At 40.2% G+C, this 27,451-nt stretch overlaps 1 protein-coding gene across 1 annotated transcript; it reads left to right on the top strand.

Annotated features, from left to right (window-relative positions):
• Window positions 1–11,487: 11,487 nt before the first annotated feature.
• On the top strand, window positions 11,488–27,141 carry LOC127526764 (beta-microseminoprotein-like). Its single transcript, XM_051923523.1, has 4 exons — window positions 11,488–11,599; window positions 14,552–14,657; window positions 17,478–17,583; window positions 26,892–27,141. The coding sequence occupies exons 1-4, from the start codon at window positions 11,597–11,599 to the stop codon at window positions 27,010–27,012; spliced, it is 336 nt and encodes a 111-aa protein (XP_051779483.1). The 5' UTR covers window positions 11,488–11,596; the 3' UTR covers window positions 27,013–27,141.
• Window positions 27,142–27,451: the final 310 nt, after the last annotated feature.

Below are 27,451 nucleotides of genomic sequence, written 5' to 3'. Positions count from 1 at the left end.
TCTAATCTAGTCTAATTTCCAATGGGTGTTTATTGACAGTTTCCTCCCACAGTCCAAAGACATGCAGGTTAGGTGGATTGGCGATTCTAAATTGGCCCTAGTGTGTGCTTGGTGTGTGGGTGTGTTTGTGTGTGTCCTGCAGTGGGTTGGCACCTTGCCCAGAATTGGTTCCTGCCTTGTGCCCTGTGTTGGCTGGGATTGGCTCCAACAGACCCCCATGACCCTGTGTTCGGATTCAGCGGGTTAGATAATGGATGGATGGATGGATGTTTATTGACATGTGTATCTAGTAAAATTCTTTTTTGTCTGTCTCCCTTACTAATTGCAGTACAGTAATATAAACACAACAAAGTAAGGTTTACATTACATATGCTGATTTTGTGTATCATCTCTCTATATATAAAATCCAACATCTATCTGTCTGTCCGTCTGCCTGTATGTCTGTCCGCTTTTCATGAGAGAACTTCATGACAGATTTAGATCAGTTTTTTTTCTATAATGTGCTTGAACATTCCGGTTGATTTTGTGACTTCTCTCATCGCGCTAAGTATCATAGTTCACTTGCGTAACCGATGTATTTGGGCCCTCCTCACTCATGCACCAGCCTCGGGGGGCGTATCTTAGCTCCGCTTAACTAGCGAATGAGAGAACTACTTAACAGATTTAGATTGAGTTTTTTTTTCTAATTTTCTAGAACCTTCTGGTTGATTTTGCATGCTTCTCTCGTCGTACTAAGAATCATAGTTTGCTTGCAGGAGTGATATATTTGAGCTAATCCAAGAGAGAGGCTGCGGGTCGAGGGGAGGGGAAATCGTAACGTCAGGAGTGGGGAGCTGGTCAGGGCTCTCCTCACTGTCCTGTTTCCTGTCACTACACGGGCGGAGTCGCAGGGGAAAGCTAGTCTTAAATAAAATGAAGTTCTGCATTTGTTTTTATCATGGTGCCAGAGAGCGGTAATGTATTGTGTGTTGGTTGGATATGCAAGTAAGAATTTTACTGTACTCTGTACACATCCTACTATTACTACTACTACCAATAATAATAATAATAACACTTAAGCAAGTCACTTTTTAAATGTGGAGTTTTCAAGTTCTTCCCGTATTTGCATGAGGTTTTCACTTAATCACTCCAATGTGTGTAGTTATGCCCGGACATCGACTGGCAGGTTTGCCAGGTAGTACCGTCATAACCCCCATCAGCAAGCCAGCAGAATTTTCCCATTATTCTGAAAAACAGAATCTCTTAAGAACCATACCACTGTCTAAGCCCACCTAATCCTGAGCAGGGTCTGTCCCAGCAAGCAGAGGGCACAAGGTAGGATCAGCTCCTGGAGAGGGCACCAGTCCATCACAGGGTGAACACATACTTGGGCCAATTTAGCATTGCCAATCCACTTCAACTGTATGTCTTGGAACTTTGGGGGGAATCCAAAGCACCTGAAGAAAACCCACACAAACACAGGGAAAACATGCAAACTCCATACTGGAAGGACCCGGGATGCCAACTCTGGTCTCCTTTCTGGGAGTCAGCAGTACTACCACTGCATCACCCATCTCTTGAGTATTACAGAAAGAACACTGTTCTATTGCAAAGAAAGGTCATGTCACTTGTAAAAGTAAATTATGTGACCCAAGCTAGTTAACTACTTAGCTTATGTTACAGTTGTAATATTTTAAATTATTCAAATGTAAATTCCTTGTCAACTTTCAGTGGGTGTTACTCTATGCTATCTGCAAACGAATAGCATGCTTTTGCATTAAATTTAAGATATTCACATATGATTTTTGTTATCCAAAATAAATTGCAATATCTGACTTGATAAACAATCATCCTAATCTGAAAATACAGTGAATGTATTCTTAAATTATTTTAAACTTTAACTCACTTACTTCATACAAATCTCCCATAGGATACAGTCCTCTAATCTTGTAAATGCAGTGTTCTTGTTATAACTCAGCCAGGGTTCTTCCCTTGACTGGAATACAAAGTCCTGTTTTATGTCTTTTCTTTCAATTTTTGCCCATTGAGGTATGCAAATGTTACTTTTGTTAATTGTCTGCTTTGTTCTTTATTCCTGTGCTTTGTTCCGTGTGTTTTGTGGGTGATCCCTTAGGAGGCGGGACCACCTGCCAGTCACTGCAAGGATCCAGAGGGCCTGTCACAGTTCCTGGTGGTTCATTTTGAATGCACTTAAGAGTTGTACATTCTTGAGCTTCTTCGTTAATTTAATATGCTTAGTGTTTCACTGAATTTTTTGACATTTCGCTCTGTGTTTTGAATATTGTTGTGGTACAAAACATGCATATGCAAAAAACTAGACAAAAAACATTTAAATGGGAGTTGTTTTGCTTTGCAAAAAAAGTCTGCCAATGGGGTAAGCAAAATTTACTTGACAGGATTTCCTAAAGTAAGCTAAATAATTGTAAATACAAACTTTTAATAAGCCAATAATTGTTATGAAAAGGAAAACAAGATTTAATATCATGATTGTTTCCTTAAGAGGCATTAGCTCTCTGGAAATGTGTTCTTTTATATTGTGGCGTTTTAATTAACCTGAATTATAAATTATTATAAATTAAAAAGGTATTATCCCACGCAGCATGCAAAATGACGATTACAAGCTTAAACAACAAGTTAGGATAATTCTAGCTCTTTATTGACGGTTTCATGCGGCATTACAAACGGGAAGCTTATGACAGACATATCAAGCCGTGGGTCTCTTGATCTGTGCAGTCCGTCATCTTTCGTTGCCACGCTGAAAGGATTTTAGCCGGACAGAAGACATAATCTTCTGCTCGGCTTCGGACGGAAGACATACTCTTCCGCCCAGAAGCTTCAAAGTGTTGGCCGTAGGTGTCCATTCTTATACACTGGCTTGCTCCATGTGCAGGCTCTTGGCTCCGATCCAAACAAGGACAGGACAGTACTCAAACCCCACCTTCAAACATACAGGAATAGCACAATGCCTACATACAGTTCTTATCCTCCCAACAAGGAAAGGTTTTTTGTGCTGACAGAAGACAGAAATATACTAGTCTGTCTTTAGGCTGACTATTCAATTCTCCAGCTGTCTGTAGCTCTCTATAGTCCTGTGCTTGGCTCGGCAATTCTAAATACTGATGCTGTGCCCTGTGTACCATACTTGGTCGGCCTGTATGAATGAATCCATAACAGTGGGCACAGAGAACAGTGACATTAAACTTAAATAAAAAAAAACACATAGTATAACAATGATATAAATACTTTTCTCTTGCTTAGATTTCATTTTTTGCAGTCTGGGATTTCGTATTCTGACCTCTGTTTACACTGGATTGCCTTGCTGGCCACTCCTTATTGTCTTTTTGTGCTCTGATGGAGCATCACTGTTTAACAGAACCTCTTAAAATAAATGTTTCATTTTTATAAAGGTTTTATGTGGCCCTTTATGTATTTATCAGTTTTTTTTTTTGATGGGATTTCCCCCTTCTAGTGGTCATTTTTGGAAGTGCTTTTGGGACTCCCACTCATAACATTTCTGTGCTCTGATGTAATTTTTCATTTCAAAATGTAATAACTTTAGTAACTTTAATAAAGATATTTAAACAAAATAAGAGGATACATGATTGAAGTGTTTAAAATTATGAATGGAATTTGTCCATTGGATCGAGACTGTGACTTTAAAATGAGTTCATCAAGAACACAGAGACACAGTTGCAAACTTGTTAAGGGTAAATTTCACACAAACATTAGGAAGTTTTACTTTACACAAAGAACCATAGACACTTGGAATAAGCTACCAAGTAGTGTGGTCAACAGTAAGACTTTAGGGACTTTCAAAATTCAACTTTGTCTTATTTTAGAAGAATTAAGTTGGATAGGACTGGCAAGCTTTGTTGGGCTGAATGGCCTGTTCTCGTTTAGATTGTTCTAATGTTCTAACTTATGATAGCCATGTCATGTTATTTTTCTAACCTGCTTAATCCAGACCACAGGAGGTTGGTGCCTATCCCAGTTACAATAGGGCACAAGGCAGGAAGAAACCCTGGACATGGAGCTAGTCCATCACAGGGCGAACACACACACACATTAGGGTCACACATTAGCACCACCTATTCACCCTTGAGTATCCGTTCTGCTCTGTTGAGCTCACGGTGTAAAGTATCAAACACCACAAAGCATTCTTTCACCTAAACGAAAGGTGAGCAGATCCTGTTAAAATGTCAAGCACGATAAAACATTGTGACATGAATGACGAAGGGGAGGAAGGGATTAATCGAGTTAATCAAATCATTAACACATACACAACATGCCTTGGAGTTTGTATGGGTATTAAGCGCTGCAAAGCATCAACACAGCTCTTTCAAACTGCTGTGCAGGAGGGCAAGTGAGTGGTGCTATGCCAGCTGCCCGGAATTTATAAAAAGAGGTGCGTAGACTCAGATTAGAGGGAACAGAGCTGATTACCCATTTCATTTCAAAAGAATACACTTTCCTGTAACATTGAGTTTTGTAGTGGCCATCAACAAAAGCCAAATCGCTAGGAAAAGCAGAAATTGATCTAATGCAGGAATGTTTTACTCATGGACAATTGTGTATAATATCTTGAAGAGTAAGCAGCTCCAGTGTCCTAGTAATGGTATTACTTGGCTGACACCTTTATCCAAGGCGACTTACAACATTTGAGATACAATTGGTTCCATTTCTTTTGCTTTTTGAATTGGAGCACAGGTAAGTGAAGTGACTTGCTCAGGGTCACATAGTGTCAGTAGTGGGATCCGAAACTACAACTGCAGGGTTCGAAGTCCTAATTCCAAATCCTTGTGGAATAAAATAAGACACAATATTTTAATTTAACAAAGTGAGGTCTTTAAAAGCTTTAATGCTGATCTAGAACTTTATGTTCTGAATGCCATCATTAGAGCAGTTTGCACTTTTTTAGCTTAAACATCCATCCATCCATCCATCCATCCATTATCCAGCCTGCTATATCCTAATTACAGGGTCCTGGGGGTCTGCGGGAGCCAATCCCAGCCAACACAGGGCAAAGGCAGGAAACAAACCCCGGGCAGGGCGCCAGCCCACCGCAGGGTGCACACACACACACACACACAAAGCACACACTAGGGACAATTTAGAATTCATCTAACCTGCATGTCTTTGGACTGTGGGAGGAAACCGGAGTACCCGGAGGAAACCCACACAGACACTGGGAGAACGTGCAAACTCCACGCAGGGAGGACCTGGGAAGCAAACTGCGAGGCAGCAGCGCTACCCACTGCGCCACCGTGCCGCCGTAACTTAAACATCTTCCCCAAAATCTTGACATTCCATCAATCAATGTCAACCTGCTTACTTTATGCCGACTAGAATTAGGTCATGTCTGGTGACCCTTAGTTAGCAAACTGTTTACAGAAATCATTAATTGTCTTATCAGTAACTGCCTTGACACTTAAGTTATTCCTTTCACAAGAACAAATGATTGCATTCACATAACTATAATGTCTGTTTTAAAAGTATTATACTTGATAAATGCCCATAAAGATACAAATTTGGCCAACACATAAAGAAAATATATAGTATTAAACTATTTAACATATACAGTGCATCTGGAAAGTATTCACAGCGCATCACTTTTTCCACATCTTGTTATGTTACAGCCTTATTCCAAAATGGATTAAATTCATTTTTTCCTCAGAATTCTACACACAACACCCCATAATGACAACGTTAAAAAAGTTTACTTGAGATTTTTGCAAATTTATTAAAAATAAAAAAATTGAGAAAGCACATGTACATAAGTATTCACAGCCTTTGCCATGAAGATCAAAATTGAGCTCAGGTGCATCCTGTTTCCCCTGATCATCCTTGAGATGTTTCTGCAGCTTAATTGGAGTCCACCTGTGGTAAATTCAATTAATTGGACAAAATTTTTCTAAAGGCACACACCTGTCTATATAAAGTCCCACAGTTGACAGTTCATGTCAGAGCACAAACCAAGCATGAAATCAAAGGAATTGTCTGTAGACCTCCGAGACAGGATTGTCTTGAGGCAGAAATCTGGGGAAGTTTACAGAGAAATTTCTGCTGCTTTGAAGGTCCCAATGAGCACAGTGGCCTCCATCATCTGTAAGTGGAAGAAGTTCGAAACCACCAGGACTCTTCCTAGAGCTGGCCGGTCATCGGAGCGATCAGGGGAGAAGGGCCTTAGTCAGGGAGGTGACCAAGAACCCGATGATCACTCTGTCAGAGCTCCAGAGGTCCTCTGTGGAGGGAGGAGAACCTTCCAGAAGGACAACCATCTCTGCAGCAATCCACCAATCAGGCCTGTATGGTAGAGTGGCCAGACGGAAGCCACTCCTTAGTAAAAGGCACATGGCAGCCTGCCTGGAGTTTGCCAAAAGGCACCTGAAGGACTCTCAGACCATGAGAAAGAAAATTCTCTGGTCTGATGAGACAAAGATTGAACTCTTTGGTGTGAATGCCAGGCGTCACGTTTGGAGGAAACCAGGCACCCCTCATCACCAGGCCAATATCATCCCAACAGTGAAGCATGGTGGTGGCAGCATCATTCTGTGGGAATGTTTTTCAGCAGCAGGAGCTGGGAGACTAGTCAGGATAAAGGGAAAGATGACTGCAGAAATGTACAGAGACATCCTGGATGAAAACCTGCTCCAGAGCACTCTTGATCTCAGACTGGGGCGATGGTTCATCTTTCAGCAGGACAACAACCCTAAGCACACAGCCAAGATATCAAAGGAGTGGCTTCAAGACAACTTTGTGAATGTCCTTGAGTGGCCCAGCCAGAGTCCAGACTTGAATCCGTTTGAACATCTCTGGAGAGATCTTAAAATGGCTGTGCACCGACGCTTCCCATCCAACCTGATGGAGCTTGAGAGGTGCTGCAAAGAAGAATGGGCGAAACTGGCCAAGGATAGGTGTGCCAAGCTTGTGGCATCATATTCAACAAGACTTGAGGCTGTAATTGCTGCCAAAGGTGCATCGACAAAGTATTGAGCAAAGGCTGTGAATACTTATGTACATGGGATATCTCAGTTTTTTTATTTTTAATAAATTTGCAAAAACCTCAAGTAAACTTTTTTCACATTGTCATTATGGGCTGTTGTGTGTAGAATTCTGAGGAAAAAAATGAATTTAATCCATTTTGGAATAAGGCTGTAACATAACAAAATGTGGAAAAAGTGATGCGTTGTGAATACTTTCCAGATGCACTGTATGAATCCCAGTTTATTACTTATGGTTAAACAGCTACATACATTTTCCTAGTCATAGGATTTAAAGTTAACAGAGCAAAATATAAACCCTGAAGAGACACATAGAAATTGAGCGCACCAGACTGCCTGCCAATAATATTAGCCTTTAGTTCAAAACCCTACAAATAACATGGACAGAAAAGTGCTCAGTTACATAGTACTTCTGATACACCCCATTCACTGAAGCATTATAACTGTTTGTCTTATGAAATTTCCCAGGCAATGCTGGGTAACACAGCTAGTCAAACAGTAAGTATAGGAACAGTGCAAAATGTACAGGTGGATGGGTTTGAAAATGGAAGGATAAACATTGACTCAATGGATTTATTTCACTTTTAATGCAAGCAGTCAGAGAACCATTGATATCAGAATCAGTAAGAGATGGGATGTAAAAAGAAAGCAGTTTTCTAAAGTTTAAAGGTTGTAGCACACATGATGCAATCATTTTCCTAAAGAGTTTTTCAAAAAGCATAGGGCCTGTGATGGACTGGTGTCCACCTCAGTGTAAATCTCTATCTTGTGTAGTGGAGGTGAAGTGGCCTTCCAATTACAGTCATTCAGTATTATCCATCCATTATCCAACCCACTATATTCTAACTACAGGGTCATGGGGGTCTGCTGGAGCCAATCCCAGCCAACACAGGGTGCAAGGCAGGAAACAAACCCTGGGCTGGGAGCCAGCCCACCGCAGGGCACACACACACACACACATACCAAGCACGCACACACACACACTAGGGACAATTTAACCTGCAAGTCTTTGGACTGTGGGAGGAAACCGGAGAACCTCGAGGAAACCCACACAGACACGGGGAGAACATGCAAACTCCACGCAGGGAGGACCTGGGAAGCAAACCCGGGTCTCCTGACTGCGAGGCAGCAGGGCTACCACTGTGCCACCGTGCCGCCCCATTCAGTATTATTTATTTATTTATTTATCATTTTTACTTTCTCGTATACGAAGTATAGGGAAAGTATTGTAATCGTCCAAAAGTTCAACCTTGAGATTTTGATCAATCTCGACATTTTAGGCCTCCCTGAGTCTGATTTACTTTCTCATAGGGAAAGTATTATAATCGTCCAAAAATTAGATTTCGAGATTTTGATGAATCTTGATGTTTTAGACCTCCGAAAATATTATTTTTGGATTTATGTCTGTGTGTCTGTCTGTCTCTGTGTATTTGTGTGTGTGTATGTGAACACGATAACTTGAATACGCTTTCACTTAGGTCAACCAAATTTTGCATACAAATATTAGGTACAAAAGTAGATTTCTATCAACTTCAGAGCTATGTCCACTCACCAGAAGTGGTACTTTTGTATTCATGCAGCAGCAGAGTCCGATTTATTCAACTTTACTTTTATAATAATTGTTCAATATGTTATTAATTTGATTTGATTTGTTGTTGATGGTTCTTTAATGTACATAATATAAAAATATAATCATTGTCTTGCGGTTTACTCCTCAAATATCCATCCCCATATCTGAGTATATGAGAAAGTCCAGGGGAGACCATTCCCGGTTTTTATGTTATTTTAGATTGTGAGGGCTAAAAGCCCAGGAATGTTTTGTTAAGTTTAATTCTGATTGCAGAGCAGAGAGGTAGTTAGCATCGTCTAAACCCCTGTTAGGTACACTAAATGGTACGTTTCCAAAGGGAAGAGGGGCTGTGTGTCTGGACATGCTCTCAGATCTTTAATGACTACTGTGAGATGAGGATTTTTTCTTTTGGCTTCTTATAGTGTTTTAATTTTGATCATAATTATTGTTTAAATGTAAACATATTTATAATATAATATATATAGGGCACGTGGGTAATGAGATCCTGTAAATCTGTTGGTATCACAGGTATCTGTTATGTTTAATGTTTTAGAATTTTCTAAAATAAATAAGAGTTCTGTAATGGCGGTTGTGGGAGCATGCAGCTGATGAGACCCAGTAAACATTTGTATTACAGCGAAATAAAGAATTACAGACGTGTTGGTCTGTTTGTGGCCTCTGTGTGCACATAAACCACAATGCAGAGCACAACCTGAGACGGAGGTTACACTTGCACCTGATGCCATCTGTATCACTTTGGCTTACCATTCTGTAAAACTGTATTAAGCGTTACTGGCAAATCAAATGTTTTATGATATAAAAACAGGCTGCACTCTTAAAAATAAATGTGTTCAGAGCAATGGCATAGGGGAACCATTTTTGTTTCCCAAAAATTCCAACCATATGAAGGTTCTAGAAAGAGTTTTTATTTATTTAGATCTGTAACAGGCTCCATACAGTAAAAAAAAAGTACAAATGGATGGTAGCAGATTAATGAAATACCAATGGATTCCTGATTTTAAAATGACTCTTGCTACATACAATGACACAAGCAGATTTTCCTAATCTGTTAGTGTCCTGCTAAGTAGCCTATAATAGTGGTCACCAACTCCAGTCCTGGAGGACCACCGTGGATGCAGGTTTTCATTCTAACCCTTTTCTTAATGAGTGACCTGTTTTTGCTGCTAATTAACTTGTATTGCACTAATTTTAATTGACTTGTTCTTGAAGACTCAGACCCCTTAATTGTTTCTTTTTTCTTAACTAGCAGGCAAACAATAATGAGATACAAAATGAGCCAAAACAACTGGTGTCCATCATACAATATCTGAAAATAAAGAAAGATGAAGGTCTCAGAAATGTCGATCTGCTCAGGGCCCCAGAACTTTTGACCAGCACTCTTAGAAAGAGAAAATCAACAATGTCGGAAATGTCTGCTAATGCACCACAACCATGAAATTAAAGAAAGAGTTTAATTAACAACAAGACTCAGCACCTCATTAAGTAGCTGGTTGGAGTGAAATTGGTTGGAGTTTGAGGCCCTGACTTAGTTGGTCTTCTGTCAGCTCACTCACTTCACATTTCATTTTTCTCTTTTTTTTTTTGTTCTTTATTTAGCCTTATACAATTTCTTGTATTAGGAATTTGCATACCCCTTGGGGTCAGAGCACAGGGTCAGCCATTGTATAGCGCCCCTGGAGCAATTACAGGTTAAGGGTCTTACTCAAGGGCCCAGCAGAGTAGGATCTCTTTTGGTAGTGACGGGGATTCGAACCGGCAGCCTTCTGGATACCAGCACAGATCCTTAGCCTCAGAGCCACCACTCTTTGGATGCCATTTAAGGAAAGGAATGAAGCAATTCAGAAGAACAATGAAGAAATTCATGGGAACAAATCTTAAAAGAGAAGTCAATTAAAATGAATTCACAAGAAGTTAATTAGCAGCACAAACAGGGCACTCATTAAGAAAAAGGGTTAGAATCAAAACCTGCAGCCACGGTGGTCCTCCAGGACTGGAGTTGGCAAACCCTGGCCTACATTAAAAAAATTATCTATTTTCTACATATTAGGAAGTTTTTCCAAGCACAAGGAATCAACATCCTATGCCACCGTTTCTCAACCTTTAAATATTTGCGACCCGAGTTTTCATAACAGTTTTAATCGCGCCTCCCTAACGTTTTTTTGAAAGGAGCCCACTAATACCAATTTGTTCTTTTTTAATTAATGATATATCATAGATGCATATTTTATTACACCTACTTAACTTTTATCGACACATATTTAACTCTATATTTATTTTTCTAGTATCAGAATGTAGTTTAAGTTAATTTGTCTTGGTTTCAATAGATATATTTTTCATATTTTCAATTCTTGTTTTCTTTTTTTCACATCTTCACGCCCCCCCTTTTTTTTACTTCGCGCCCCCCTAGGGGGGCCCGCCCCACAGTTTGAGAACCACTGTCCTACGCAAAGAACCTTTCCCAGAATGTCAAGAAGTCAAGAAAAGGTTCAACATGGAACTACACAATCCAGTAAAGAAACATAAAGTGCCATTAAAGAGCCAGTCTTTTTAAGAGTGTGTTTTGTTTTTGTCTAACTAGTTTCTGTTTTTTGTTTCTCACACTGCTTTAGAATATTAAGCTGCTGTGACCAGGATACGAAACCAACAGAACACTAGAGCAGATAAGGAGTGTGAGAATCTCTAAAACCAAACAGAGTGTTTACATTTCTTATTCTGTTATTGACAGCCACATCCAAGTAGCAAATTTACGAAAGATGCTTAACTTATGATACAATAACTACATTTAAAAGTGTGTTTGCTTTGAGTTTATTAAAGCCTACGGTAGAAGGCCCATGTCCACAGGTGACTATTGTATATTCAGGCGTGGGAAAACCGTGTGATAATGTCAGCTGACGACTGACCAGGACACAGCTCCTGAAACTCAATGGTATAAAATGGCAGATCGGTCAAAGCAGGGCAAAAGACAAGTCAACCAGAAGAGAAACAACAACAATTATTCCAGAAAATGGTGAGAAATATAATTATCTTTCTATAATTATGCATTTTTATGCAGGGCCTTGCAACTGATTAGCACTGGGTGTAGTACAGGCTCAGCACATCTCAATTAAACGGTGCTGAACGTGGGCTCTTTTTTAATCATATACTAATATTAATGAAGGCTTCCATTCTGGATGACACAGATAGTTCATAAAGAAATCAAGTAGTTTATTAAATACCAATGACATATGAACCAGAGTAAAAATTGTAGACTTAAGGGACATGAGTGATGTAATAATTTAAATCAGAGTGCTGAAGATGGCAGTGGAAAATTCAAAGAAAATCAAATAATGTTATAATGCTGCACCTCATACTGCATATGAAATGGTTTGAAGTAAAGACTGAAGGGTGTGATGATCTTAAAACTTTTAGAAAACTATAAGGCAAGTTTTCTAAGAGATCATTTTATTTTAATAATCCATTTAATTTTTGATTAATTGTATTACTTACTCTTATATTTCTATAAGATAAAGAGCAAAAAAAGAAAGCAGGCAAAACATGAGCCATGATGCCAGTGACGTGCACTACTGTGCTATTCTGCAACCGCCCTTTCCAACTTTCCAAAACTTTTTCAGATTTCTTTGCATAATTAATGTAACTTTATTATGTGGTTGCAGTTTTCTGGGCCTCAGTTCCATGAGGTTAATCCATTCATAAAAACTGTTTGCAAAAATACCCAAGAATTTCTTGTCAGGTAGGTAAGTCAGTCATTGAATCAATCAGTGGCATGTACCGTTCTGTGACTTTATATGTAATTTTTTTTAAATTGCTTTAGAAATCAAAGTGAGAAAAGACTCAAAAAAGAGGTGATGTCAACTAAAGAGCACAGTCAGTCATTTTGTAACACACTTAGTCCTGAACAGGGTTGGCAGGAGCCTATGCCAGTTAGCATAGAATGCATTAGAAGAACCGTTACAGGGTTGCCTGTTGATCGCAGGCCGAATGCACACAGACAATTCTGTTCTGACGAAAGCAAACTAAAAGCTGCAGAACTCTGTTAATATTGGATAAACGCAGCTACGTTTTTCATAACAACAGACAGGACAGAACACACACGAGGGCCATTTTAGTATCACACCTAACCTGCATGTCTTTGGACTGTGGGAGGAAACCTCCTTACTGCAAGGCAACTGTTCTGCCATGCTGTCTGTAAAGAATACATCCATCCATCCATTTTCCAACCCGCTGAATCCGAACACAGGGTCATGGGGGTCTGCTGGAGCCAATCCCAGCCAACACAGGGCAGGAAACAATCCTGGGCAGGGTGCCAACCCACCACAGGACACACACAAACACACCCACACACCAAGCACACACTAGGGCCAATTTAGAATCGCCAATCCACCTAACCTGCATGTCTTTGGACTGTGGGAGGAAACCGGAGCGCCCGGAGGAAACCCACGCAGACACAGGGAGAACATGCAAACTCCACGCAGGGAGGACCCGGGAATCGAACCCAGGTCCCCAGATCTCCCAACTGCGAGGCAGCAGCACTACCCACTGCGCCACCGTGCCGCCCCGTAAAGAATACAGTGATGCATAAATGAGATTTACAAGGGAAGCCAACCATAGTTTTCAAGTTAGCCTGTTTTAGTCTAACAGTCATAGAATCAGGCAGAACGATGAAGGCTCAGGGCTGCCTAGGTTTGATCCATTATGCTTGCCATTTAATTTGACTCATAAAATACAAATGGTTGTACAATAGTTTTAAAGCACTTTAAAAAGCTGGTAAAAAATTTAGATACTGTATTGTTGCCAGAAAAGTCTGCACTTCCGAATCACCTGATTAACTGATGGGACTGTAACTGAGGCTCATTGTGTTAGGAATTTTCCCAGAAGACTCAGAATAGTGCAGCTAGTATAATATAATGGTGGAGCTGTGGATTTGGATGTGTGGCAGGAGCACTGCCATCTTATGTATCTTATGTCCAGGTTTGAGTTTCCAAATATGTTCGTGTGCATTTTCTGACACAGGCAAACTGAAGTGTTGTACCCCAAGTATGGGTTTGTGTGTAACTGAATCCTTAGCCGGCCAGTGTGGAAGTACCGGCGAAGAGGGTATTTGTGGGAAAGTTTCTCCCCCGGGCCGATAGAGGGCAGCCCCCTTGGTTTCCAGTGGGGCCACGGGTTATGAGCATGGGAGCTCAACCCTGTTGGAACCCGTGGCCACCGCCAGGGGGCACATGGACCTTTTCAGGGCCTTACTTGGCCACACTTCCACCACATTCAGAGGTGTGGCCGGAAAAGCTCATTAGGCACCTGGAGTCCTTCTGGGTGCCCTATAAAAAGGGGCCAGTCCCATCATTCAGGGGCCCGTCAGGAGGAAGGAGTGGACAAAGCCCGAGGAAGGGAATGGACTGTGTATTGCGATGTTGGTGATTGGTGCACAAACTGTAAATAAACACGGGTGTTGAGTTGAACCTGTGTCCTGCCTGTCTGTGTGCAGGGTCTTAGTATGCCCCCTAGTGGCTTACACAGTGTTCTAAGATGTGGAGCGTCCTGGCCATGGCTGGTGCCTGTCCTGCACCTGACACTTTGGGATAGGCTTGAACTTTTGACGGCTGTCTAATGGAGAAAACTGATCTAGAATTTGGCCTTGTGTGGATGAGGGTGTCCCACAGTAGCTCATCATCCCATCCAGGATTAGTACCTCCATTGCCTCTGGGATATAACATGGGTTCCTAAACTTCAGAACTAGAAAAATAACTTCTAAAAATGCTGTAAATCCTTTGTAGTATTTGCATTGTTGTTATTATTACTAATTCTATCCCGGCTCACTAGATCATTGAGCATTCATGTTATTATTCCTTATTCTTTCTGTTCTTTGTTTCTTATTGTTTCTTGTTAATAGGTAGTAAAAGTCAAAGATCTGGCCAAAGACCACACTGCTTTGCAAGCTAATACTAGTTACTTTTTTTCCCAGAAGTTTTTCCTGTATGCCATCCTTGGATTTGCAGCTGCAAGCCTATGCAGCTCCCAATGCTTTGTTTATCCACCTCTTCTTGAGTTTTCCAATCAAACACAACTTGGTGAGTACATACTTTTTAAATATATTAAGTAGGGAAGCTCATTTATTATTTAATTTTCTTTATTACAGGAGATGTGGAAAATTTGTTTCTAAATGGGTAATGAAAATCAAGTTTTTTGGGGGGAAGGGGAATTTTGATAGTAGTGGAAAAAAAAATCTTTTTACATTTCACAATTGCACTAGATGCAAAGTAGTAATCAACAATAGCAACAGATACTTTTCATTGTAAAGTAAAGCATAACGACAATAAAAAAAATCAAAAGAAACCTTAACCAAGGAAACAATTCATCTCCCATTTAATATACCTTTAATAATGGTGTCTCAGCATTAACCGGCAAGACCAGCAACCTTGCTCTGGATGAATGGATGGGACACTGCACCACCATCTCCCAACAGTAGGTGCTGTTGTGAAAAAACTCAATAAGTAGTAAAGTTTACACAATAGTCTATAACCACCTTAATAAAAGGATAACTGTCTATGTGTCTGTCTGTGTCCATCTAGTTGCTGTGTCCCTGCCATTCCAACAGATTGCAAATCACAAACATTTTTAGTAATAAAATGCATTGCATTTGTCGTTCCAATAGACAGCACATCACAAACATTACATCAGCACCACTTTTACAAATCCCATACCAAATGGCACATAACAGAGACATAAACATTGCGTGGTGCACTGCAAATGTTTAGTAGTGAATAAATTACTGTTAAACTGGGCAGTACAACTTGAACTTGGCTTCCCAGAAAGATGTCTGGACTTCACCTCTTGAGGGAGAAGGTTTTAGAAAGACAGCAACAGGAGCAGGAGCACCAACTGTTCAAGGGTGTCCTCAGTTGGTAGATAACAGAAGAGATAAATACACATACTCTAAAGAGAAGAGGCACATAAAGAATTTCAGTGATTGTCTCCGCAGCTTCTGTCCCTCTGGCAAATTAAGGCTATGCCCACACTACTACATTCTCTTCAAAAATGGAGCACGTGATCATCCCTGCAGGACTTGATCTGTCCCAGAATGCATATGCTGGCGCTCCTCTGTTGGGCTTCGCCAACCGCTCGTCTCCTTCTACCAGCACTAGCTCCAATCCAATTCTGTACTGTTTTCTCGCTCTGGTCCCCTTGATTACCTCCTTCCTTTCTACTCCCCATATTTTTTGTTTTGACCTACTTGGGCCTTTTTATAAACCTGTGAGAGATAACACTCTGTGGAGCCTCAATGGGGGATGGCTGTGCCGACTGTGCTTGTGCATGTAAATGAGCAATTAGTCAATTCCCTGATTAAATTCTTCATGGCTGTTCTGCCTTTGTACCGCACACCTACTACACTCATGAGGTCTGAGCTTCACTATTTTATTAAAACACCTTGTACCTGCTTAGACACTCCATCTTCCATTTCATCGATGGCTACTAGTATGAGGAAGGGGTGCTCATACCTTTTAAAATCTTATCCTGCTAGTTTTTAAACAATTTTATTTAACTTGACTCCTCTGTCTGTCTGTCTGGGTCAAGTCTTGTAACTGATTTTAAACCCAGTTTTGACAAAGCACATTTCTTCAGATTTTGCTTACGTGTTCAGTATTGATGACAATACAATAATGCGTCAAAACCGATGCAATTACACAACAAATTTCACCGTAATTAATGGTTATGCTATTCCAATCAATGCACACACAACAATGTCAGGGAGAGTATATAGTGCGATATACTGTAGGAGCATGCAAGTGAGAGACATATCGGATTGTCCGCACCAGTGAGTGGAGTGGGTAAGTCTGCGTGTCGGAAGTATTGCCATAAGCTTGCCGTTCTGTCGTTGTTATTTTTTTTTAGCAGCGACTGAGTGCTAATCCCATAAGAACCTGAGCAGAAAAACAGAGACCAAAATATAATTTTTTTAGTATTCAAATAATTCTGCAAAGAAGATAAATTATGTAACTTTTAAAGAAGCTTCCTGTTCATGAAAAATTATTAAAGAAAAATCATTTGCAAAATACTCAAAGACTAAAAAGTAAAAAATAAAATATGTAAAAAAATTTTTTTAAGTGAAATGATTTTGTTTACTTTAGTTATAAATGCACTAAAAAGCAAAAAAAAAAAAATTCTTTAACAACAATTTTTGTGGTTATATGTGACTAAATAAAATCATGGGGTGCACATAAATTAATTCATTCAATTATAACTAAAGTAAATAAAATCATTTTACTTACTTTTTTTATATATTTTATTGATTTTTAAAATATCTGCAAACCTTTCTGAAGACATGTTTTCATTTTTTGCTGTGGGTTATTGAGTGCAGATTGATGAGCAAAAGTGGAAAAGGTATTCATTAAAATTTAAATTCACAATACAAAGTGTGCAGAAATTGAGAGGTTTTGAATACTGTCTAAGTTTACTGTAAATTAATAAAGTGTTCACTGCCAAGGGAGGGTAAGCAGAGGTGGGAAAAACAGCTGGCACAACAGGAAAGCACTTGATGGTAGCGTTAACTGGAATTGTAAAACAGGCCAATTAGCTGAAATTGGTTTAGGAAGCTCCTTCTGGTGGTGCTTCGCCGTCATGGCCATGCCTTCTAGTAGTCCACTATCTATTCAGCTGCAACGAGACATGTCATCTCCAACTGCCGGTGAAATTCATCCTTCTAAACTTTAAAACTGCTCTCTTATTATAATAACCAGACAGGAATTGTGAGTGCAGGTATCACTCCATAGCTAGTGGGGTGTGGGAGAGCAGGTGGCCTTAGTAAAATGGTGACCTATAAAGTACAGAGAATGGTTGTTCTGCTTGGTGTGCCATTCATTTGTTCTTCTACTGTATATTTTATTTTGTAGGTTGTGTAGACAAGAACGGCATGTTACATGACATGGGTACAGAATGGCAGGAAGAAGACTGCTATTTGTGCTCCTGTGATGAAGACAGCATTAGCTGCTGCTACATGTAAGTATGGTGAGAGCGTGACAGAGCCTGAGGGATGGATAACTTTGAAAACATGCCTAAATATTAGAAAAGAACAAAATAGTCAAAGAGATTGATGAGGATAATGGAACTATGTAAGACTATTATAAAAGGATACAATTAACACTATATGTCCTATGTGTGGACTGATGCAGTTTTTGTCAAAATTGAAATATAGGCCAAACTGGACAGCTAGGCTAATGATGACTGCTGTTCTCATTCAAAACTAGATCACAAAGTTGAATATGTCGAATAAGCATTCATATTTTAATCTAATTTAGGATCATGGGGCATGGATCCTATCTTGGCAGCACTGGATGTAAGGCAGGAAACAGTCCTGGGCAAAGTGTCAGACCATCACAGGGCCCACTCATGTACTTACACTGGGGCCAATTCAGAATCAGTAATTAGCAAACCGAGAAGGTTTTTGGTCCATCTGAGTCCGTACACCTCTGAAGGTTGATATAGGCAGGTACTGGCATTATAAATCCCAATTCCATAATATCTTCACCACACCTAGCCACAGTGGGATGGGATCAACCCTGCTTTCTATGTGGACTCTCTTCTTCGCACAGGAGACCACTGCACTTATAGCACAACCCCTTTCCTTTCTGTGTCTCTCTTCCTTTCATTTCATTTCTCCACCCAGCTAGCCTTAGTTCCGGATCACTTCTTGATCATGATCAACATCTCTTGTTCTTCTGATCTCTACCACCACTTTAAGAACCTCAGGCTTCTTTCAGATTATTGCAGGTGCAGGTGCCTTAATTACACCCCATTGAGTATCAGTGGGGAAACTGGCTGAACCAAACACATCAGCATGTAAATGTAAATCAGCCAGTTTCCCTATTAAACTCCTGGGGATGAATGGCTATCACACGCACCCACATCCACTGAGCCTAAGCACAGGTCAGGTTAGGTTAGGGAGCATGCACTGGTACAGCGTGTTGCTGCATCCACCATACAAAGAAACACCTCAGGATCCTGGCCTGAGTGCACCATTTTTTATTTTAAACATGAACCCTGCTATGGACCATATGTGCCTCAGCACATAGAGAACTTTATTTTTCTTTCTGGCTTTTCCAATTTGAAAGAACAAGCACAATCATTTGCCTTTCCAGTTGTGACTCCATCTGTTTTAATTTCACTTTCCTCTCCTGATTCCTTTTACTTTGCCCCTGTGGCCTGACAATTCTCAGCCCAGTCCAGTAGCAAAGTTTTGCAAACTTAGTTTAGAACCATTTTGACCATTCAGCGACATTTTTGTTTCAGTTTTAATGTTGTAGTTCAACATCACTTTAGTGCCATTTAAGACAGCATCATGTTGTCACCATTACTATTTTGTGGATGTTTTTGGCTGCTGATGTCTATTGGCTGTCGTGTAGGTGTGGCCTATGACATCATCACAATGACATTACACAAGATGTTTGTGTTCAGTGCACAGCTTCCATGGTTTGGATAAATGAAACCAAACCCAAATCTCTTCCAGTTAGTGTTTAGGAAAACAGTTTCCTAGTAATAGTTGTGTTTTTTGAATATGAATTTGGTCTGATGTTGCATCATTGGTATTTTGGAGCTTTTCTCCTTCTATTGTGAAAAGATAACAAGGAGACAGAAAAAGTTTTGGGATAGGCAATCCGTAAACCTGGAACAGATTAAAAAATAAATCATCAATTCGAAGGTCATACAGAAGTGAGTTCAAGACAGAACTGAATTAATAGGAACAAGATGCTGTTTTTATAGGCGAGTCAGAGGAAGTGATGTCATGGGACTGGAACCAGCAGTGAGATCATTGGGTCTGGAACTGGAAGTGATGTCATTGGAGCTGGTGATGTTGATAGGCTCAGGTGGGATTTCCCTTGGGTGGTCTGCAAGAGAAAGAGAAAAAGGGTTAGTACACACTGCTACCCCCTGGTTTGGCATGACATTACCCTCTTTTGAGCCCATTGGTTGCCTGTGTGTGACACTATTTTTCACCTTGCTTTTTGACTATTCTTTTGTTTTGTCCCTAAATCTCCATTAGCGTCCCAGATTTCTAGCTGCTGGCAAATGGGACTTTAACAGAATTAATGCTTAATCATTCAGTTGAAATTAATGTTGTTCTATCTTCAGCTGACTCAAGGAGAAAGTAAAATTTTTAAAGAAAGGATTTTTCATCAAGCCTAAAGCACTAACCAAAAATCAAAAAAGTCAGGAGAAAAAATAAGAAATCTGGAAATATACACAGAAGAATTGTTTGCCAAAAATCTGATCTTAGATGATACAGGTGATACAGTTGCTCCAATGACATCACACATTACACAGCCCCAGGGAATTCTGGGAAACATCACAGTGGTAACAACCAACATTACCATCAGAAAACGGCAGCACTCACATGAAAATCAAATGGTGTTTCAGCACAACAAGTAGTCTCTCAAAGCCTGTAAAAAATATCTGGATGGAAAATTGAGTGAATCCAGCCTAAAAGTGGGAGGGAACAATTAAAAGGTTCACTCAGTTTTAAATTTCTGAACCAATCCAATGTCTCCTGAAGGCGGAGCTCAGAGTAGGGGAGGTGATTTAAATAGAAAAGAGTCAATGCTGCTCTTGTAACCTGGTCTAAAAGATGGCAAACCTGTGGTTATGATGGACAAAACGTCTACGGCTGCAAAGCCTCCTAAAAAGACAAAAGTGAGTCAAAGTGAGGTTGAAAGAAACACAATAAGATGAACTGCACAATACACATTCAAACTGCCATCTCAAAGGAGGTGAAAAGAACTGCCATTAAGCAAGTTGTTACAGAAGAGCAGCAGATGAAACTTTCAGTCCTCAGTACACCCAGAACAGTAAATGTGCCTAACGACATGGACATGACTCCAGCAGATCCAATACCTAAGTTATTATTACCGTCTATGGCCTGGGAACACCTTGGGAACTTACAGTTTGAGTTGGCAAGTGTGGCTGGGCCAAAGGACATTTGGGCCACCCTGCTAAGACTGTTGCCCCCTTGAATTGGCTTCGAATAAGTAATGGAAAATAAATAAATGAAGAAATGAATAATTGGAAATGCCAAATATGCCATATCTGAATATGATGACAGCATGTAAATTAACCACGTTTGCTTCCGTCATCTTTGGCGCTACATCCCTGCCTGTTTCTCTCTTTTCTTTGACACGTCCAAGTTTCTTCCCCTTGCTCCTCTGTCTCTTGCTTCCTCTATCACCAAAACTTTCCACCTCTTTCTTGGCCTTCAGACACTTTTGTACTGCAAATCATCTTTCCACTCTTCTTGCTGTCCTTGCATCATCCATGTGGCATACTGTACATGTCCTGCCCATCTTATCATTCTCGATACACCTATGCCCTAGACCTGAAAAACCCCACAAGCATGTTAACATGTAGTATATATATATATATATATATATATATATATATATATATATATATATCTATATATATAAAAATGGAATGGGTGGGTCGTCGGGTGGGCCTTTTTTTCATTCCGTCGTTTTTTCGACGTTTTGAAAATGTAGAATGATTATTTGATTTTTTTGTTTTTATTTGATCGTGTCTATGTAGCCGCCGTCGTAATAAAGTATCGCTAAAATCGTCATTTATCGTAATTTATTTTTGACGAATAACGTCGCCGTCGTCGAGGTCAGTGATACCAGTGCAAAAAATCTGCTTATGGTTGAAAGACACGCCCTACTCAGTGGACAGTTAAAAACACCAATCAAACTAACGATGACATCAAGTATTACCCAATCAAAAGTAGGAAAGGAGGCATCTTCATAAAATGCGTGTGGGATGATTTGCATGAGACGCTGCTTTAAAAAAAAAATGATAAAAAAAATACGGGATAAATCCCGTCCAGTATTGATTCAAAACGGGACGCGCAATTTCATTCTCAAACGCGGCACGATTCCGTATTTTAAAGGACGGGTGGCAACCCTACAGTGCCAGGTAACCACCCATACAATCAGATTGTGATTCAGACTAGGAATGCAATGAATGTAATTACCCCGATCTACATACAAGGCGAAAGTCTTGCAACATTCAAAGATGATGGTTTGGGATAAGTACACCATACAATATAAAAGAGCTTATGAAGCCTTGAACCTAAAAAAGCAACATCTCAGAGATCGTAAAAAAAAAAATAGGAGCTAATGTCGTTTTACTCGCTGTAGATTTTAGTCAAACACGAGCTGTATATACCCGGCGTTGCCCGGGGCAGAAGTAACCTAATCGGTCAAACACTTACATATATACCAAAGTAAACCTAATCGGTCAAACAGTTACATATATAAAAAAAGCGAACCTAATCGGATAAACAGCTTCATATATACAGAAGCGAACCTAATCGGACAAACAGCTAATCTATATACATAAGCAAACCTAATTGGTCAAACAGTTACATAAATACAAAAGCAAACCTAATCGATGAAACAGCTTCATATATACAGAAGCGAACCTAATTGGTCAAACAGTTATGCATGTGCAGAATAATTTTACAAAGATTATGTGTGTTAACAATCATTAAAAAGAAAAGATTGACAAACTGTTCTTCTATATGTGATGAAGCTGGATGAAGCTGACTTGACGAAGACGTAGGTGGCATAGATTGGTTTTTCTAAAACAGAAGAAAAAAATGAGTATCTATTATTATTTTAAATTAGAATGAAAATGAGAACCTTGATTAGAGATAGATTATCCGTATTAAAATATGTGCATGAATAAACTTTTGCTAACTCTCTAGCAAAAGTTTATTCATACAAATTGGCATGGGATGGCTTTGTGAAAAAGTAAAAATTAGATAAAAATAAATTGAGAATGCGTACTTCGATTTGACTGAGATTATCTGTAATGATGAAAAAAAAGTTTAGTATGTTTTTTTTTCCATACGGGAAGGATGTAAAACCTTACATAGGCACCCTTCAGCCCGTACTGAAGGGTACTGTCAGATTCTTACTGACTAAAAAACACCCTTTTTATTCCACAGCTACCCCAAAAACCACTATTAGGCATTACTTTGGGGTGGCAGTAGTTTAGTTATGAAACAGCTGGGTCCTGAAAAAAATCTGTCTTATTAGTGGCTTCATCACATATAGAAGAACAGTTCCTCAATCTTTTCTTTTTAATCATTGTTAACACGCATAATCTTTGTAAAATCATTCTGCACATGCATAACTGTTTGACCAATTAGGTTCGCTTCTGTATATATGAAGCTGTTTGACCGATTAGGTTTACTTTGGTATATATGTGTTTGACCGATTAGGTTACTTCTGCCCCGGGCAACGCCGGGTATATACAGCTCGTATATATATATATATATATATATATATATATATATATATATATATTATATATACAGTATATAAGCCAAATACCACTGACTCACTCATCACAGAATCTCCCAAACTATGAGGACTTGGAACATGAAATTTGGAATGTAGGTCACCCTTGGCCCATAGGTGCTCTCTAAGAAATGGTTTTGAAAATTTCGTGGTCCAAGCGCGTTCTGTCTGTATGTCTGTCCACTTTTCACGAGAGAATTACATAACGGTTTTAGATCTGGTTGTTTTCTGTAATTTGCTTTAACTTTCCGGCTGATTTTGCAATTTCTTTCACCGAACTAAGTATCATAGTTCGCTTGAGGTACCGATTTATTAGCGCAAATCCGAGAGAGACTCATCAGGCTGAGGGGAAGGGGGTGGAGCCCTATTCACTCACGCGTCTGCCTCAGGGCGTAACCTTAACTCCGCTTAGTTAGTGAACGAGTGAACTGCTTAACGGATTTAGATCTTTTTTTTTCTATAATTTGTTTGAACATTCCGGTTGATTTTGCGACTTCTCTCATTGCGCTAAGAATCATAGTTTGCATGCCGGGCTGGACCCTCCTCACTGTCCTATTTCACTAATACACGGGCAAATATATATATATATATATACAGTGATCCCCCGCTATATTGCGGTTCAACTATCGCGCCCCCGCTACATCGCGGATTTATTAATACTATTATTATTACTAGGGGGCTCTGCCCCCTGCTCGCTTCTCTCGCCCACCCCCGGGTTTGGTTTGCCGGATAAACAATTTAAAGAGATTGTTATTTTCATGGGAATTGTTACATATGCATTATTTTCGTTTTTACTTTAAAACTTTTGTAAAAACAATATTTGTCCTTTATTTCCGGCCCCGGGCGAGGTTAAATCTCCTTCTCCAGCACTTATAACGCTGCTCGGTCTGAACGCATGCTAAAGAGATGTGATCGGTTCAGCTGGTGCCTTGCTGCTGCCGCTGGCCAGCTGTGTATTGTGCTTTTCGTGTTTTGCGTCAATCACTTAAAAGCCTGTACAGCAGATGTCCTTTTGCCACTTCGCATCTCTGCCGCTCACTTTGTGAAGGAGGGGAGCTGAACGCACACTAAGCAGAAGTGGACAGATCAGCTACTGGCTTTGTGCTGCTTCTGCTAAGATGCCTGTTCTGCTTGTCGCTCTGTGCGTCCTGAAGACGGTGGGTGGGGGGGTGAGGGTTGAACGCACGCTAAGGAGAGTTGCTCGGATCATCTGCTGGGTTTCTACAGCTGCTGCTGGCAAGCTGCGTGTTCTGCTTGTTGTTGTTTTAAGAGCTGGGAGCACCTGAAGTTTGTCTGCCAAAAACATTCCAACAACTGCTAGGTTAGATGTCAGTGAACTTGTTTTAAATTGTTTGTAAGCAGGGCGTGTCATCAAAGTGTCTGTCAGAGATGATTTAGTCTCGATCACTTCGCTCAAAACCACCCCCCCCACTCCCCAAATGGCACGCTATGCCCCTGCCACTTTGCGTTGTGAAGGGGGGGAGCTGAATGCACGCTAAGGAGAAGTGGACTTTGTGCTGCTTCTGCCAAGATGCTTGTTCTGCTTGTCGCTCTGCCCGTCAATCATTTAAAAGCCTGTACAGCAGCTGTTCTCACTGTTCTGTCTCACTGTTACTCATAAGAGAGATGTTACTCATATCCTTAGCCCAACATCCACATGTCATATGTGTTTACAAAGTGTATTTTAATAAGTTTACATGTGTTTAAAGCGTGTGGGGAGGGGTATTTTAAGGTTTAAACTATAAAAAAAATGTTTATTTATATGGTCTTTCTATATCGCGGATTTTCACCTATCGCTGATGGGTCTGGACGTAACTTTCGCGATAGGCGGGGGATCACTGTATATAGATAGATAGAGAGAGGAGAGAGAGAGAGAGAGAGAGAGAGAAGGATGACAGTGCTGCTATGGTATGTAGGGATGCAATAGTCAAAATGACACCAAGATTTACAATATAAATTATTCAGTAAGCTTCAGGTTCTGAGCTCTTGAATTATTAACAGCAATTTATGTTTCTTTTTTCTCTTATCATTATCTTCTGCTCTTTCTTTGTTGTTCCATTATTATTTTATGCGTGTTTCTAAAACTCATATAGAAATAGGACACTGTAACCCTGAATGTTTAAAGTGCACAGACTGGAGGAAATTGGGGGTAGTTTTTGACAGGGCCTTTCAGTGTTGGAGTTTGCCACTATTCACTACTGACTTTTTAGCGTGTTGCTCCCAGACGTCGTGTGTTCTGGTCCTGCAAAACTGTATCATGTGAAACATTTTATACTTTTTCAGAACATCTTTTACAATAAAATAAATTAACTCCTTAGGTAAAAAAAACACAGAATAAATCTGTGGCCTCCAGGGGGTGCCAGAGAGTCCCAAATCCATGGCACAGGGGACACAACCTTGTCCTGATAGCATCTAGTACTAGGCTGGAATAAACCTTGAATGGAGTACCAGTCTACTTCAGGGCACACTCACTCTCAGAAGACTGCTCAACCAGACTACAATACCCAGCATTCCCTGCTGGTTTCCGCTGCCATCTAGCATCCAGGAGGAATAAACATCCCCCACAGACAGTCCTTCCTTGTTCTTCCGTTTTATCCCAGTCAGGGGAGGTACTACAAATATATCTGGTCAATACACCTGTCCATCTGCCTGGGGCTTCCAAGCTGGCTAAGGAACCTTCCTCACCTCTTCCTAGGATGTCCATCCATCCACATGGAGAGTTTAATCCGAGTAAGGCACCTTTCTCTCCCTCATCCAGGATGCTTGTCTGTTCACTTGGGGCCTCCAATCTGGGTAAGGAGTCTTCCCCTCCCCTGGTCGGGATGCCTGTCCATCCTGTGTGGCACTTACAACATGGAGCATCCTGTAATCTAAACCCAGATCCTTGGAGATCTGAGGTAGCTGTACTTATCTCTGAAACACCTTGCTGCCCTTTGAAGGAAACTTTTTAGCTTAACTGCTGTATAACACAATACCAAAAACAGAGCTCCCTATAGGAATGCATTCCTAAAACAACTAGAAATTATGTATTGTAAATTTATTATAATTATTATTATTATTACTAGGGGGTTCGCCCTGTGCTCGCTTAGCTCATCAACCCTCGCTGACTGTGTTACGCATCAGCCACTTTGTGTCTCTGCCGCTCGTGTTGTGAAGAGGGGGGCTGAACGCACCCCAAGGAGACGCGGTTGCTCCTTTGAAACCCCCTCTTAAATGGTGATACGATGGAAAACAAATACAGGTTTTTTTTACCTCCTCTTTGCTCGATCAGCTGCTGCTGCTACCATGCTGTGTGATCTGCATCTCGCGCTGCACTTTGAACATTTATAAGCCTGTACAGCAGCTGTCCTACTCTTTGTGTTTTATTTCCGGCCCCGGTGTTGTTAAATCTCTTGGCACAAAGTCTAGTCTCGCGGGATGTGAGTTCTTCATATTTTTTAGTTTATAATTTAAAAATGGAATAAGAATCTGAAAATCTAACAGCATCACATTAAAGTTGGAAAAATTCTGAAAAGAATGATACCAAACATATATATGGAGGTTTTAAAATAAGCCCGATATAAAGCACACACATAATAAATGTCACATGAAATCGTTGCACTTTTAGGCTTAGGATTTTATATATAGAGAGTAGATTATTATTATGAGCATAAATTCAAATCTGGGACCAGGCATCATTTGAATGGAGTTTGCATGTTCTCCACAGGTCCTCCAGTTTCCTTCCCACATTCCAGAGCCATGCCAGTTAGACTGATGTCCCTGTCTGTGTGAGTGTGCCCTGTAATGGACTGGTTCAGGGTTCTATTCTGCCATCAGGATAGGCTCCAGATCCACACAGAATGGCTTACTTAGTTATAAGAAGAGCCTTATGTACTTAATAATGTCAAACCAAGCTGTAACTGAAAGCTTACACAAGACAACATGTCAGCTCAGCTCATCTGACTTCTCCTCTTCTAGGTTTCCAAAGCTCCAGGGGATCCCAAAGCAGTGCAAGGCAGTTGTGGACAAGGAGACCTGCACACGAAAAATTGTGCTCAAGGAAGACCCTTCAAAGAAGTGCTTCAATAATTCAGGCTGAACTGTTGGCTGCAATTAATTTATATTATGGAAAAAAACAGACCCCCCCCCCAAATTCAAGCTTCATATATAACTTATTGTTAAACAGGACCACAAACAGCATGTTGAAATAAATACGTAAATATAAAAATACTTGTGTTTTGTACATTTTTTTTCCATGAAATTTTGATTTTGATTTGATTTGATTACAGAGTACAAGTCAGCCCGTTGATGTGTGAATTCTCAGCCTCTTGTGGCACACTACAATAACTAATTCACACTCATTTTGGTGTTTTATCATGTTACCAGATTGCAAAAGGTACAAACTAACATCTTTGGTTCTTGTCTAGATGGAGGATAGGAAGAAATGTCAAAACCAGCTAGATAACTGTTACCAGTAACCTCTTATCCATCTCACCATCCATGCTGTACCTCATGTGTTTCACCCATCAAGACCTCTA

The sequence above is a fragment of the Erpetoichthys calabaricus genome, chromosome 2 (genome assembly GCF_900747795.2).
Source record: "Erpetoichthys calabaricus chromosome 2, fErpCal1.3, whole genome shotgun sequence".
Classification (NCBI taxonomy): Eukaryota; Metazoa; Chordata; class Cladistia; order Polypteriformes; family Polypteridae; genus Erpetoichthys; species Erpetoichthys calabaricus.
Note: the sequence above shows the minus strand (reverse complement) of the source record. Positions and strands in the feature narration are given on the sequence as shown.